A 17,381-nucleotide genomic window follows, 5' to 3' on the forward strand; every position below is an offset into this window, starting at 1 on the left:
TATATATATATATATATATATATATATATATATATATATATATGACTGTGTGCATGTGGGGGTGTGAGCGCATGTGTGCAAGTATGTATATGTGCACGCACACGGATGTATATAAATGTATGAGTGTGTGTCGGTATAAGCAGTAACCAAGTCTAAAGACTGGAATTACACCCCCACCAAAATTCTTGACTGCCATAGCCAGCCATCAAAGGCTTCCACAAACCATAGCTGTTCAATCCAATGCCATAAACATCCCCAGTTTTTTTTACATTAGATTCTTTTATCTTTATTTTTATATCATTTTTTTAGCAACCACTTCTTGACCACAGCTATAAACACCCCCCTCCCCATTTACATTGGATTCTTTCTATTTTTCTATTTCCTTTATTTTTTAATCAACCACAACTTCCTCACTTCCATATTGACCATTTAAAATATACCCAACTTCCTCTCTGCACCAAAATGTATCTGAACTGCTAGTAACTTGCCACCAGTATATAACTTGGAGTGAAAATGAAATGTAAATCTGATAACTTTTGAAGCATGTTACATCACCTGATGAGGTTCACTGCACTGTGCATTGCATCTGATATCATTACATCATCCTACACCCAATAGGGAGCAGTGCAGAATGAAACCGAAACGATTGTTGTGATAATAAAGCTTCTAGTTACACATTATCCTCCATATCAATCATTTAAACTGTACCCAACGCACTCCTAGGAATTCCAGATGTAGATCCAGCAATGAAGGCACAGTGATGCCGATGACACCTGGTAGCCATAAGTGGTGAACGTGCTCTGCAGGCACACTACTTGGGACTTACCCGAAACAAGGTTTGGATACTGTGTTTAATGCCGCCTTTCTGAACCTTAATTTTTTAAATTTTAAATTCAACTTATATATATACATATAAGGTTTTTAGAGAGGCAGTAATGAGATGTGCCTTGGAGGTATGTGGTATACAAGTAGTTGGAAAGGTAGTGAGTGGTGGAATGAGCAGGTAAGGGATGCAGTGGCAGAGAAGAAAAGGGCCTTTGAAGAGTGGTTGCGGAAGGGGGACGGAGAGGCTTATGATTGCTACAGAGAAGTGAGGAGGAGAGTAAAGAGAGTGGTGGGGGTGACAAGATGGGAGATGAGTGAACGATTCAGGAAAAAGTTTGAGTGAAAATTTTGTAAGAAATAAAAAGATGTTTTGGTAAGAGGTACAGAGGGTGAGAAAGGTGGTTGGAGGAAGGGAAGAAAAGGTGAAGAATGTAAATGGAAATTTGTTGAAAGGAAGTGAGGATGTACAAAGGAGATGGGCAGGAGTATTTTAGTGAGCTGTTAAATGTGGAGGATGTTAGGGAGGCAAGTACAGTGGCTGTAGGAGGAGAGAGGAGAATGCTTGTTGAGGAGGTGAGGGAATTCCTGCGGAAGGTGGCAAACCGGAAGGCACCAGGTATAGATGGGTGTACAGTGGAATGCTTAAAGAAAGGGGGAGTGACCAGTGGCTTATGAATGTTTGTTATAAGGCTGGAAGAGTATCAAAGAACTGGTGCAGTGTTTGTATAGTGCCACTGTACAAGAGGAAAAGGGATAAATGTGAGTGTGGAAATTTTAGGGGTATAAGTCTGTTGTGTGTGGTTGGTAAACTGTATGGGAGAATTCTGGTTGCTAGGGTGAGGAACTGGACAGAGGGTGTACTAGGGGAGGAGCAGTGTGGTTTTAGGAGTGGAAGGGGTTGTACAGATCAATTACTTGTAGTAAGACAGATGTGTGAGGAGTCTTTGACAAAAGGGAGCAAGGTGTATTGGGCCTTTCTGGACTTAGAGAAGGCATATGACTGAGTGGAAAGGGATGCAATGTGGCAGGTGTTGCGGTTGTATAGAATAGATAGTAGATTGCTAAGAGTTGTTCAGACATACACACATACACATGCACATATATAGGCATAGACATGGCTTTGTGATAATAAGCTTGTTTCCCAACCACATGGTTCCGAGTTCAATCCCACTCTGTAGCACTTTGGGCAAGTGTCTTCTACTATAGTCTCAGGCTGACCAAAGCTTTGTGAGTGCATTTGGTAGATGGAAGCTGAAAGAAGCCTGTCGTGTGTGTGTGTGTTTATGTCTTTGTGTCTGTGTTTGCCCCCCCCCCTTCCCACTATCACCTGACAACCGATGTTGGTGTATCTACATCCCTGTAACTTAGCAGTTCGGCAAAAGAGACAGATAGAATAAGTACCAGGCTTACAAAAGATAAGTCCAGAGGTTGATTTCTTCAACTAAAAAAAAAATCCCTCAAAGGTGGTGCTCCAGCATGACCACAGTCAAATGACTGAAATAAGTAAAAGAGTAAAAGAATATATGAGACAGGGTTCCATACAATTTCTCTCTACCAAATTCACCAATAAGGTATTGGTTGGCCCAGGGCTGTAGAAGACACTTGCATAAGATGTTATGCAGAGAGTTTGAACCCAAAAGTCCATGGTTTTAGAGCAAGCTTCTTAACCATGCAGCCATGATAATTTTTTTAGTAAAAAATGAATTTTAATGAGTAATATTTTATCAACCAGCCTGTATATAATGTTCTCTTGAGTAATTAATTTTATAATTAAATTGCATTTTCAAATATCCTTCTAGGAATCTAATTTCTTTTTGCAGGTGACGCAACTCAACAACCTGTTGATAATCCACCTGGGTACTTTGAAGCAACTGGATACAAGACTGATTCTGGATATCCCCCACCTCCTGTATACCCCTCAGCACCTGAGTATCCACCACAACCTGGATATCCACCACAACCAGGATATCCACCACAACCAGGATATCCACCCCAACCAGGATATCCACCCCAACCTGGATATCCACCACAATCAGGATATCCACCCCAACCTGGATATGCCCCACCACCTGGTTACCCTTCACCTTATCCAGTGCAGCAACCACAACAGCAACCACAACAGCAGCAACAACAAACTGTTATTGTAAGGAAATATTTTTTTTCTTTTCATTTCAATTTTTACTGTTCTACACCGATATACCTTAAACTGAGATCTTACGCTTAGCTGGTTTCCTATACTAGGAAATCATCTTTAATCAATCATATCATCATATCAAGCACAATACATATTTTTCTCAAGCATTTATTTTATCAGTCTTTATTTATCAAATGACTAAGTTATCTTAGTCACTTGAAAAGATATAGAAGATTCAGATGAAATTCAGATGCAAAATTGCATTTCACAACAGTAAAAATTATTTTACCACCATCACCAAATGATGATGATGACAATGTGCATATATCATCATCATCATTTAACATCCGTTTTCTCTACTGGCATGTGTTGGACAGTTTCACAGGAGCTGGTAAGGCAAGGAGCCATCAATCTGCATTGTTTGTTTTGTAATGGTTTCTTTAACTAGACACACTTCCTAATGCCAATGACTTTACAGAGCATTTTGGGTGCTTTTTATGTGGTACCAGTACTGATAGGGTCCAGATATGTATGTATATATATATATATATATATATATATATGTAGGTATCATCATCATCATCATTATTTAATGTCTGTTTTCCATGCTGGCATGGGTTGGATGGTTTGACAGGAGCTGCCAGCTGGAGAGCAGCCTGGGTTCCATGTCGGTTTGGTATGGTTTCTACGGCTGGATGCTCTTCCTAACATCAACCACTTTACAAATGTGCTCTCACACAGCACCAGCACAAGTGCTTCTAAATGGCACCAGCAAGGCTGCTCTTTAACTGGTACCAGCACCCATGAGCTTGCAAGATTAGGAAAGCTCAGCTGAAGACGCAGGGGACATATCAGTATGCAAGGACAAACATGCAATATTTACTTAACTTGACTTGTCTTTTCAAGCACAGCAAACTGACAGAAGTCTTGGTCCCCTGCCATCCCCTCATTTGAAGATCTTTTCTCACCACTTTGTCCCACATCTTCTTCAGTCTACCCCTTCCACGTATTCTCTCCACAATCAGAGCTCAGCACTTCCTAATGCATTTGTCTACATTCATACATATTATATGACTGTACCAATGCAGTCTTCTCTGTTATGCATCCTAAAAAAGTGCAGCACAAGCTGCACTGAATGGGCAGGTACATTGTCATGGTGCAATTTCCACTCACCAGATGCATGCAATTGTGGCTTTTTCTGATGAGCAGCATCCCACAAGCGCCACAAAACATCACAGTAGCACTCCTTGTTTACTGTCTGACCAGGGGGAGCATACTTATGATGAACAATCCCCTTGTAGTCGAAGAAGGCTTTGGTCGGACTGAGGCTATAGTAGAAGACACTTGCGCAAGGTGTCACACAGTGGGACTGAACCCATCAGACCTCATCTATCAAGACCCGAAGTTCTTAAAATAACAAATAATACCAGCTCCCTATCACCACCACCACTCCTACCTTTCAAAGCTATTACTGAAATTTGTTCTCACATCACCACCCCACTCTCTACTTATTTGTTGATGAAAATACAAAATCATTTTTTCATCCATATAATTCTTTCTTCACTATGATGTTTTGACTAGTTTAAAGATTTTTGAAACCATCTTTTTATTAAATATGGCAGTTTATTAGCCTCGTTCTCAATCTTCACAACCTCCTTACAAATAACATAGGATTAGAGCACAATGGTTGAGTTGTACTGTAATGTGTCTTGGAGTAAACTCCTAAGATGGCATGGACATTGGTAGGTAATTTCCAAAGAAGCACCTTGACAAGTTTCTTTCTATGATTTTAGAAATTAGGGTGAAATTTCTATTGGTGTGAAATTATGATGCTATGTATGAGTTGTAAATATATGACAATATGTCTGCTGTTGTTGCGTTTTATTAACATATTTCAAATATAAACTAACTTTTATTTCTATCTTGTAGGTAAACTCAATGCCCCAAAGTGGAGTAGTGGTTAACAACAATATGGGAAGACGTTCCAAAACGTTCATTATTCTTGCTTTTTGTATCGTCCTGTTTGTCATCATAATGGTAGTAATAATAGGCGGAATCTAAACATACAACGTAAAACAATTATTAGATGGAATTTTTCATTGAATTGTTTGTTTTTTGTAGGGATGGGTGTTGTTTTTGTTTGTTTTTTTTACCTATTTTCCTCTAATTTAATAAAATATTAAGAAAGGGTGTTTAAGACTCTAGCATTTAAACCAGCCAAAATATTCTCCTTGCTTTATTTCAAGCTAACCAGATCTGGCCTCTCAAACAACAATGTCTATAATATCATTCTAAAAATAAGCAATCATGAAGTCTCGTGAGACAAGGCCTGTTCTGCTTAAATGCAACTGTAAATACTGTAAAATTTTAAATAAATTGTTACTTTCACTGTTTGAAGTGGAGATTGACATGAAACCAACATGGCTTCAACAAGTAGTGATTCTGGCTTTTGAAGGATTTACACTTGATGACTTAGAAGTTGTAGAAGACAAAAAGAAAAGAACAGTGGCTTGTTTTTGGATGAATCAGATATAGCTCTTTCAGAATGTTTATCCTATAAGGAAGAGTATTTTGATAGTGAAAGTAGTGAAAATCTCCTGGACACCATTCAAAATTATATTCCAAAATGACTGAACAATAAACACCTATTCATATTACCAGTTTCATTGAAAATACTAGTCCACAACAGAGGCTAACTCTCAAAGTTCAACCCTTAAACTATTCATTTTTATTTTTACCACAAGCTTTCTTAAAAACTGCTGCAGAAGAAAGAAACCAATATGCCAAGCAAGTTCTTACTGCTCTTGGAACATCTTACCTATTATGGTGACCCACAGACACTGTTAAAATCTGAGTGACTTTTATCTTACATGTTACTAGCAGAAAGACTACTCAAAAAGTCTGTTAGATGCTAAATAATATTGACATATTTGATTCCCAATCTGTGTATTTTTTTCTATTTTACTTTTGATTTTCTTTTCATATTTTTTTATCCATGGAATAGTACTCATTCACTTGGAAAATATTTCTTTCATTATTTTATTAAAAAAAAATACTCAAAGGTGGTCCATCCTCTACATGGTCATTAATTATACCAGAAATAGCAAGCATCATGTGGGTATATTCATAGGTGTATACCATACCAAAAATTCATACCATCAAATCTTCCCCCTTTTTTTTTTTTTTTTTTTTGCAAAATCATGCTGGTGTTGGAATTTCAGATTATCCCTTTCAGCTGACTTCCCTTTCAAGGTAAGTGGGACCTAGGACAAAATCTATTTAAAATCACCCTCAGGGGTAATTTGAAATCAATATCATCCTACTCTCTATGATTTCAAATTACCCCTTCAATTCCTTCCCCAAATATTCACCACCTTGGTGGCAAATAAAGTGTGTCTTCTGTGTGTACATGTATGTAATAGGTACATACGCGTTAATTGCAGAGAAGGAGTTTTAAACATCCTCTTAGTTTTAAAAGAATTTCATTTAAAGTATATAAATATATTTTTTGTATAATAATCGTTTGCATATCCTTTATTTTGTACATAGATATGTTTCATTTGCATTTATTTAAAATATATATATATATTAATATGTTTTGTTTTGTATGATGTATATTTTTATCATTAGTTTGTTATTTTTTTAAAAATGGCTAAAGGGAAAATAGGAAAGCTTTTGACAATGTGGAACGTTTAACAAAAGCTTTATATTTCAGGCACAAAGGCCCATTCTCAGAAGGAAAACAGTCTGGGAAATGTTAGGTTCCATTAACCCATTCCAGCATTATGTTAGCAACAGTCATTCTGGGAAATTTGAATGAATGACTGCTCCTAATAATGTAACACTGAGGGATTTGAATGGGTTAATGGAACTTGTATAGCTAGACATTTCCCAGACTGTTTTTTTTTTTCTGAGGATTGGCCTTTGAAGCTGAAATATAAAGGTTTGGTAAAATTTTACACTTTGTCAGAAGCTTTCCTATTTTGCCTTTGTCCTTTCTCCAGTATTCTTTTCTACTCTAGGTACAAGGCCCAAAATTTTTGAGGAAGGGGCCAGTTGATTAGATCAACCCCCAGTTCACAACTGGTACTTAATTTATTGAACCTGAAAGGATGAAAGGTAAAGTCGACCTTGGCGGAATTTGAACTCAGAACGTAAAGACAGACGAAATACCGCTAAGCATTTCCCCCGACGTACTAACGTTTCTGCCAGCTCGCTCCCTTTCCTTTCTCCAATATTACAATCCTCCAAGCGAACTACAATGCTCTTATTTAAAAAAGAAAATGTTTTCATTTAAAAACAATTGCAGATTCAGAATCTTTGATGTACAAAGTGTTTTTTAAAGGTTTCATAAAAATATTTAGGGATGTATTGAAAAAAATACATTATAAAAAGCTTACTGTTGGTTTTAAGATATGTGATTGCATATCTCATTTCTTTTCTATTGACATATACGAAGGGGTACTGAAAAGTCCCTGGCTTTGGATAAAAGAAAATACAGGAGGATCAGTTATTTATAATTTTATTCAACGTATTACTCTCTCAAATTCACACACTTATTGCAGTGGCCCTTCAGTTTTTCTAAGCCCTGTAAAAGAACTCAAAAGGTTGGGCCTCCAACTAGACCTTTTGTGATACCCTTAAAGCAGGAACTTTTTAGCACCCCCTGGTATATTTGTACATTTTAGTATTAATAATCTATATAAGTATACAACCATGGATGTACAGAGATAGAAAGTGGTATTTTTTAATTCCTTCTCATCATATGAACCACAATAACATTAACAGTGGAGGTTTCAGTAAAGGAATTAGCTATCGAAAATATATAAATAAAAAAGAGATAGAAAGAGAGAGAGAGAGAGAAGACTGTACGAAATTAAAAATGCTTTTTTGCAGTTTAAGATTTGGAAAAAATGTTTACAGTGAATTAAAAACAAACTTATAAACCATATTTTGATTTTAAATATATTAAAATTGGAATGTTTAAGAATTTTCAAGACAATGGAGACTTTAATGGTTGCTTTCTTTTAGTAGAAGTTACATAATTTCAACTAATTAACAAGCAGCTTTCTGTATTATCATATAGATGTTTTGGTGTGGAGGCGCAATGGCCCAGTGGTTAGGGTATCAGACTCACGGTTATAGGATCACAGTTTCGATTCCCAGACTGGGCGTTGTGAGTGTTTATTGAGCGAAAACACCTAAAGCTCCATGAGGCTCCAGCATGGGGATGGTGGCGAACCCTGCTGTACTCTTCCACCACAACTTTCTCTCACTCTTACTTCCTGTTTCTGTTGTGCCTGTAATTCAAAGGGCCAGCCATGTCACACTGCGTCATGCTGAATATCCCCGAGAACTACGTTAAGGGTACGCGTGTCTGTGGAGTTCTCAGCCACTTGCACGTTAATTTCACGAGCAGGCTGTTCCATTGATTGGATTAACTGGAACCCTCGACGTCATAAGCGATGGAGTGCCAACATACATATATAGATGTTTTGGTATAAAGCAATTCCTAAGGCTGTGAAATACTGGAACCAAGTTATAAGGTGTAGTGACCGTAATGTATCAAGTATTAGGCCTGAAGCCAAGCCAGGTTTTTAAAATTAAATTAATATTTGAACCTGAGTGACACTTCTAATGCCATTCTGAGTGACACTTCTAATGCAGAAATGGAACAAATTACAATTCTTTGTACAAGGTGCATCCAGTGCTTCACTTGAATCTGAGAAGGGAAAAAAAATCTTTGTTGAAGAAGTAATGATAGGTTATAGAAATAGCTTACATTTCCAGCAATGCAAACCAATCAAACCCACCAAATGGAGTATCAAGACTTGGGAGGTTTGTGGATCAGACACAAGCTACTGTGAAAACTTCGATGTTTACTTGGGTAAAAACATGATGGAGAGATACAAAATGGATCAAGATATGTTGTTATCTGAGCCCTTTCACCATCAACACAGACATTTTGTATTTTGATTGTTTTTTTTTTTTCCTTAGTGGTTTTGACAGAACTCCTAGGCGTAGGAGTGGCTGTGTGGTAAGTAGCTTGCTTACGAACCACATGGTTCCTGATTCAGTCCCACTGAGTGGCGCCTTGGGCAAGTGTCTTCTACTATAGCCTCGAACTGACCAAAGCCTTGTGAGTGGATTTGGTAGACGGAAACTGAAAGAAGCCCATCGTATATATATATATATATATATATATGTATGTATGTATGTGTGTGTGTGTTTGTGTGTCTGTGTTTGTCCCTCCAACATCGCTTGACAACCGATGCTGGTGTGTTTACGTAACCGTAACTTAGCAGTTCAGCAAAAGAGACCAATTTGCTTGACTAAAGGCGGTGCTCCAGCATGGCCGCAGTCAAATGACTGAAGCAAGTAAAAGAATAAAAGAACATCTTAGTGAAAACATACACCTGCAGTATGATAATGGACAATTGCAAAGGAAATAAAATCTACAAAACAGAAACAAGAGAAGTGGCATTCTCCAGATGCAAAAAAGAAACAGTGTAGTCACTTCTTACAATGTCAATCAACAAATTTTACTCTTGACTTCCAGTCAGCTAGATGTTGGTGCTGTAGGTAAACCCATTGTAAATATTTCATGGTGATACATAAAAAGCACCCATTGAACTTTGGACCTTACGGAGGCAGTAACAAGTGACCAAGACCTTTGATAATATACTGTGCTTGAGAAGACCTGTGAAGCCAAGTGAGATTGCAGTCATGGCTGATGATGGTGTTTCATAACTGGCATCTATACCAGTGGCATGTGAAAGGTACTCTTAGAGTGGTTGGTGTTAGGAAGGGCATCCAACTGTAGAAACCATACCAAATCAGAGTGGAACCTGGTGCAGCTCCCCATCTTACCAGTTTTCAGTCAAACCATCTTACCCATGCCAGCATAAAAATCTGACATTAAATGATGATGATGATGATGATGATGATGTTCATGGCTAGGGTTGATAATTTTGACCTTTATCATGAGTATTACCCAGTTGAACATCCTGGAAAGAAATGGTGGAGATATATTTTGTGGGTTTTAGTCAATTTAACTAGAATGAATGAATTCTTTCATTGTGTACATGAAAAGCCACAAGGTATTGTCATCACCAAAAGATTAGTCATTTCAAATTTCATACTGACGTTGCATTTCAGTTCCATGGAGGCTACCCTTCCGAAAGGCATAGAACTGTGGATATAAACAAGGAGACTGACTTCTGTAAGATTAAAATGATAAATGGTAGGAAAGAAGTGTGTAGATAGTGCCCATTGCAAAAGAGAAGATTATCAAATAGAAACTCATTTTATGAGATTTATTTTGTAAAATACCACAGGCATATGGTGTAGTGGTTAAGAGCACGGGCTACTAATGCCAAGATTCCGAGTTCGATTCCAAGCAGTAACCTGAATAATAATAATAATAATAATAATAATAACATCGAAAAATACCTTAGGAATGAGAACCCAGTTTCAAAATTTCCCCAAGACACCTGATGAAGGCTGGAGGGTATATCAGCCGAAACATTGCATTAACAACAAACAAGATGAGGACAAATATCCGTCAAATGTAAATAATGTACATAATTCCTCACCTCTTAAATATAGAACTGCATTATGTAAAGGTTGTTTTAGATAATTTCATGACAGAAATATAGTATGGAAACCTTTTATTAACTCTGTAATTTGACAGAAATACAATTATCATATGTTTCTTGCATTTGAACACATATAAGGTGTGAAAATAGGAAATATATATTAATTTTCGGTTCATACACATCTGTATTAAACTACATCTCACCTGTTAATGTGCGTTTATTATTGGACACATTCTATTTTGTAGATAGTATACTGACTGGTAAAATAGTTTTATACTTTCGTTTGAATGGAATATAGAGATGGAATAAAATCTTGTGATGATTATAGCTGCATTTTAATATTCAAATTAATTGATTTGGTCATGAAAAGTGGTGAAATTGGGGGAGGTCAGAGCAAGACAAATGGGCACAACTTTTTGGAAGCCAGGATTTGGTATGATTAACTGGACATTGAACCTGTTTTGTCAATTGTACTTTACAGCATTGGAGGCAAACACGTACATGCATACATGCATGCATGTGCAGAAATAGATAGAGAGAGAGAGTCATTACAATTTATTAATTGAACTCCATTAACAAACTTGGCCTTGCTTCCTACATCCAAAGAGAAATATGTTCATACACAGAAAGAGAATGAGAGAAACATTAAAACAGCTGATATCAAAGAAGTCAACATTGTATCAGCGATGCCAGTTTGGCAGGGCTAGAACAGCTGTGCCAAAATACCCTGTACCTTTTGGAGGTTAAAATCTGGGTCATTTTTTAATAAATTTCGTAACAAAATGAACAGGTAAGATACATAACTGTTCAATTTTAGTGCTTAGTGATAAAGTCATTGCTTTTATACATGTTTTTTAATTTCACCTGTCTATAGAAGTCGAATTGCAAAAAGTTATCAGGTAATCATAAATCATTAATGTTTAAACACCCACTGACAAAATTTCAAATCTGCACATAAAAAATTAATGAAGTTACAGATAAATATTTTTGACAATCTTCTTGAGCATGATTAATTCAAAACAAGATGATTAAAGAAGCAGGTGCTACTTTGGTATGCAAGCTATGTAGCCAACATTATCTACAAGAGTCAAATTCTACTTCAGCATGCAATCTACATGTTTCATTTATTTATTATGGCTTAAATAAAACATTCTTACATTTTTATACATTTATTTTAAACAATTAAAATGAAGCAGATTTACTCTTTTACTTGTTTCAGTCATTTGACTGCGGCCATGCTGGAGCACTGCCTTTAGTCGAGTAAATCAACCCCAGGACTTATTCTTTGGAAACCTAGTACTTATTCTATTGGTCTCTTTGCCGAACCGCTAAGTTACGGGGACGTAAACACACCACCATCGATTGTCAAGCGATGTTGGGGGGGACAAACACAGACACACAAACATATACGCACACATACATACATATATATATATACACATATACGACAGGCTTCTTTCAGTTTCCCTCTACCAAATCCACTCACAAGGATTTGGTCGGCCCGAGGCTATAGTAAAAGACACTTGCCCAAGGTGCCACGCAGTGGGAATGAACCCGGAACCATACAGCCACTCCTTTGAAATATTATGGATGAATCGAATGAAGATCAGCTAGAAAAGTTTAAAATAACTAAAATTCTTACACATATATTGTTAATGTGGAGGCACAATGGCCCAGTGGTTAGAGCAGCGGACTCACGGTCATAGGATCGCGGTTTCAATTCCCAGACCAGGCGTTGTGAGTGTTTATTGAGTGAAAACACCTAAAAGCTCCACGAGGCTCTGGCAGGGGATGGTAGCGAACCCTGCTGTACTCTTCCACCACAACTTTCTCTCACTCTTACTTTCTATTGTGCCTGTAATTCAAACTAGAATCCAGTGCTTCTGGGTTCTTGATAAAGGGTAAAGAAAAACTCACCCGGTTGGCGTTAGGAAGGGCATCCAGCTGTAGAAACTCTGCCAAATTAGATTGGAGCCTGGTGTTGCCATCCGGTTTCACAAGTCCTCAGTCGAATCGTCCAACCCATGCTAGCATGGAAAGCGGACGTTAAACGATGATGATGATGATGATGATGATGTATTCTAGGCAGTCAGATCACTAAGAATTGAGAACATATTACGTAGAATATTGTCGGTCAAATAACATTTAAAAAACTTTTCATCTTCCGGTTTCAGTCCCACTGCGTGGCACCTTGGGCAAGTGTCTTCTGCTATAGCCTTGGGCCAACCAAAGCCTTGTGAGTGGATTTGGTAGACGGAAACTGAAAGAAGCCCGTCGTATATATATATATGTGTGTGTGTGTATGTTTGTCCCCCTCACCATTGCTTGACAACCAATGCTGGTGTGTTCACGTACCCATAACTTAGCAGTTCAGCAAAAGAGACCAATAGAATAAGCACTGGGCTTACAAAGAATAAGTCTTGGGATCGATTTGTTCGACTAAAGGCGGTGCTCCAGCATGGCCACAGTCAAATGACTGAAACAAATAAAAGAATGAAAAAATAAAATAATAATAATAATAATAATAATAATATTAATAATAAAAGTTTTATTTTCTATGTAGATGAGACCCTTTTATACATACAAAACATTACAAAGAGTTACAAAGATTTGAAATGTCTGAGTTTTAAATACAATGTATATAAAAGGGGATTGGACAAGAACATTTTATAAAATACTGGAATATAGATATATAATATTTTGCTTTACAAAAGCATGAATATTTAAAGGCGAAGAATAAAATATAAATAAAATACAGATAAAAATATAAATAAAACTCCAAATAAAGGTGAGCCATTAACAAGTAACTGAGAAGCTGACATCTGGGTTTCATCAGGGCTACCTGACAACATTACACTTTCATGTTCTCTGTATTCAGACACTGAAAATGTTCAATTTCTCACACCAACACCAGAAGAGGTTGGTAGTCGTTTGTATATTTTTTATGTTGGTTTTACTAAGTCCATCGCTTGCAAGTTCTCAATCTGTATTTCATTGTTTCCTTCATCTTCCTGCAATTTATTCAAATTATCAATCAGCTCTTTGTTGGCTGTTTGAATTACTGTGAACGTCAGATAGTCCAAGAGCATTTGATTCGCTCTTTGCAGAGGACAGCATTCCCTTTTTAGGTGGGTCGAGCGGCTTTTTTCATTTTCCCTTTGTCTGTGATTTATTGCTACTTGTGTGTCCCCGCCTCAGTTGTAGCTGAGAAAACGTACCCTTGAGCATCAGCTTCTGGTATTGAGGATGTAGCAATAGCTCAACTTTCTGCACTGAGCTACTAGGCATATATCATCTTTCTCTTTGCACCAGAATAAACAACAAGTTCAATGTGGCTTATCAGGATCCTCCAAATCTGCATGCCCATCAGACCTGCTTGATTACAAGTCATTTCTTGTCATCTTGGAGTTCAACAGCTGCTCATAATATATCTTGAAGGTGATGATAAGCCAAGAGTTGATGACATCACTAATATTGCTTGCTGTATCGTTTGTGCCAGGTGGTCCAAGCATTGCAGACTAGCTGATTAGTGGGTGTGTGTGCCACACCATTAGGGCCTTCTTGTTCCATCCACAGATTTCAAGACTAGGTACATACTTTTACAAGAACCATCCTCATCAATCGAGTAGATATCATGCCACACATCATCTAGAGCTTCCTTTAACTTCTATTTGGTGGCATATAGAAGTTCCACTCCAGTCTTCATTAAGCAGAGGTATGTCAACATTCTCCTTATCCGCCCCATATAAATTCATCAGGCAAAGAGGTACTCACTTCTGTGACATACCGCTATCACACATTTTTCTTTGATTCATTGACTGTATTTGTCCTGTCCTCAAAACATGCCTTTGGTTTATAACACTAGCAAAAAAAAGAGTTATTGTAAGTACTTTGTTCAGCATTGCACAAATTTGCGTTCTTCTTTTTGTAAATACTTTTTACATGCAACTTTGCATTTTTGTGTGTTAAATTATGATAATCTCTGTTTGTGACCATATCCATTTTATTGCATTTTATTGTTTGTCTTTTTAATCCTTTTTTTTTTACCCATTCGAATATTCTTTATTGAGGAATGCTTATCCAGAGTTGCTTTCTTATTAGCACCTCTTTCTTCTTCTTGACTAAGAACAAAGTCATATTAAATTAAATGTAAATAAAAACGAATTTTTTCCAGAAAAATTACAATACTGTCTGAAAGACAAGCCTTTTGTCTGCTCTGAATTTTGAAGCTGAAGCCCACACATGTCAAAATCTCATTTCTGCAACATCCTTATCTTTTCTCTTGTATTTGATTCAGTGATTAGACTGCTGCCATGCTGGAGCACCACCTTGAAGAAATTTAGTTGAACACATCGACCCCAGTATTTATTTTTAAAGAATGGTACTTATTCTATGGGTCTATTTTACCAAAACACTAAATTGCAGGGACATATAAATGCAGTAGTGGGAGAAAAACACACATAAATACACAGGATGGGCTTCTTTCAGTTTCCATCTACTAAAGCAACTTGCAAGGCTTTGGTCGGCCTAGGGCTATAGTAGAAGACACTTGCCTGAGATGTCACACTGTGGGACTGAACCCAGACCCATAAGGTTGGGAAGCAAACGTCTTACGACACAGCTACGCCTGGAAATTGACAAAAATAAATTGAAAAATGTAAGCATTTCAGGCGCAGGAGTGGCTGTGTGGTAAGTAGCCTGTTTACCAACCACATGGTTCTGGGTTCATTGCCACTGCATGGCACCTTGGGCAAGTGTCTTCTACTATAGCCTCGGGCCGACCAAAGCCTTGTGAGTGGATTTGGTAAATGGAAACTGAAAGAAGCCCATCATATATATGTATATATATATATATATATATATATATGTATGTATGTATGTATGTTTGTGTGTATGTTTTTGTGTCTGTTTGTCGCCCCCAACATCACTTGACAACCAATAGTGAAGTGTTTACGTCCCCGTAACTTAATGGTTCGGCAAAAGAGACGGATCGAATAAGTACTAGGCTTCCAAAGAATAAGTCCTGGGTTCGATTTGCTTGACTAAAGGTGGTGCTCCAGCATGGCCGCAGTCAAATGACTGAAACAAGTAAAAGAGAGTAAAAGAGTATAGTTAAACAAAAACAACATGCACTCTCCTGAAAACATATGAAATAATTAATTCATTAGTTTCTTTGATAGATAAATTGTTGTAGGCCATTGTTTACTACAGCCTCAAAGTAACATTTCTTTATATTTCACTAAAAGAAGAAGAGAAAAACATATTGTGGTGAAAACGTTTTATTCATGTATAATTCTTACATTACATTACATGACTACTTACAATGTACTTGAATCTCATAATTTATCACCAACAATGTGAGTTTGGTTAGCTGCATACTCTGGTTAACTGCACAATAATCTCAGTTCATGAGGCTATGCAATTAAGCGATTGGTGACTGTGTGTGTGTGTGAGTGTGAGCGCACGTGCGTGTATGTGTGTATGTGTGTGTGTGTGTGCATCTATGAATGTATATCAATACACATCATCATCACTTCATCTGGATGGTGCGATTATAAAGGTCAATGGAACTTTATTGTTCTAAATAACTTGTAAAAAAAAATCATACAAACATATGAAAAGAAATTGACAAAAGAGATAAAATTTTAAACTGAATCTTATTTTCAATATACCTACATGTGTATGTATGTGTGTGTGCATGTGTGTTTGTTGTAATAGAAATGTATAAAGGAATATAGGTATAACTAGCTCAGAGCTTAATCTCAATGCACTTTGCGTGGTAAGTTTAAAGAAAAAAGACTATTTTTGAATTTAATTAGAAAAAAAATTGAAATACTATTTCTCACGTTTTTTATTAATTATTTTTGTATATAACAAAATTTCGAATTACCCGATATTCAGTATGCTCAAAAATTGAAAAGAATCTTCTAAAACCTAAAATGATAGAATATCTTTTTCTTACATATTGTTACACTGTTTCCATATATTAGTCATTACCAATAAACAGTACTGTAAGACTCAGATTTCCAATTCAAAAAGACTCTGTTTCTAATAAAATAAATTATGATCAGTAATTTATTGAGTAGGTTTCTTGCCTTTATTAAAACAAATGTTCCCCAGTTCAATTGTGTCTGTATGTGTAATATTTATATGTATGTATGTGTTTGTATATATATTTGAAGTAACAAACTAAGAAAAAAATTCCTTCAAAGGGGTGTGCAAAACATCAAATTCACTGGTACGTCAGTTGAATGCCACATAAATATGGGTATAATTCAAATTACAAACATTAAATTAAATAGAGTGATACAATTGACACTCCAATAATTTATATATATTATAATATAGCATAATATACTCTAAATATAACAATATAACATAAACAATTACTAAAAAAACAAAAATGCCAACAATTTGTTTTGACTTATATACATTTTTTAATACATAAACAATTCAATTCATCTATCTTCAAACCATTGGCTTTGATTAGGCTTATATAAGGGAATTCAATTGTTTATATATCAGAAAATGTATATTAGTCGAAACAAATTGTTGGGTTTTTTGGTTTTTTAATAATTGTTTATCTTATCTTATATTATATCATATCATATACATAGTATATTATACTATAATATAAATAAATTATTGGATTGTCAGTTGTACCTCTCTATTTAATTTATCGTTTATATATATATATATATACCGATTTAAATGAGAGCTCAAAACTGATCCATTGAAAATACTTTATTATAATAATGATTCATGCATATTATAAAATCTGTCTAATTTTCTTCGGTATATTTAACTTTATCACTTAGCTAATT

The 17,381-nt window shown here is 36.3% G+C and overlaps 2 protein-coding genes across 2 annotated transcripts in view; both read left to right on the top strand.

Moving 5' to 3' along the window:
* LOC106881603 (annexin A7) overlaps positions 1-6,478 on the top strand; it is a 10,099-nt gene extending 3,621 nt beyond the window's left edge. Inside the window, exons 2-3 of the mRNA XM_014932065.2 lie at positions 2,646-2,968; positions 4,889-6,478. Coding sequence (XP_014787551.1) covers positions 2,646-2,968; positions 4,889-5,020 — 455 coding nt within the window. The 3' untranslated portion in view covers positions 5,021-6,478. The remainder of the gene's footprint in view (positions 1-2,645; positions 2,969-4,888) is intronic.
* Positions 6,479-15,880: 9,402 nt separating this feature from the next.
* Positions 15,881-17,381, top strand: part of LOC128250329 (uncharacterized) — an 8,577-nt gene continuing 7,076 nt past the window's right edge. Inside the window, exon 1 of the mRNA XM_052975123.1 lies at positions 15,881-15,914. Coding sequence (XP_052831083.1) covers positions 15,881-15,914 — 34 coding nt within the window. The remainder of the gene's footprint in view (positions 15,915-17,381) is intronic.

Source organism: Octopus bimaculoides, chromosome 2, assembly GCF_001194135.2.
Source record: "Octopus bimaculoides isolate UCB-OBI-ISO-001 chromosome 2, ASM119413v2, whole genome shotgun sequence".
In the NCBI taxonomy this organism is placed as follows: domain Eukaryota; kingdom Metazoa; phylum Mollusca; class Cephalopoda; order Octopoda; family Octopodidae; genus Octopus; species Octopus bimaculoides.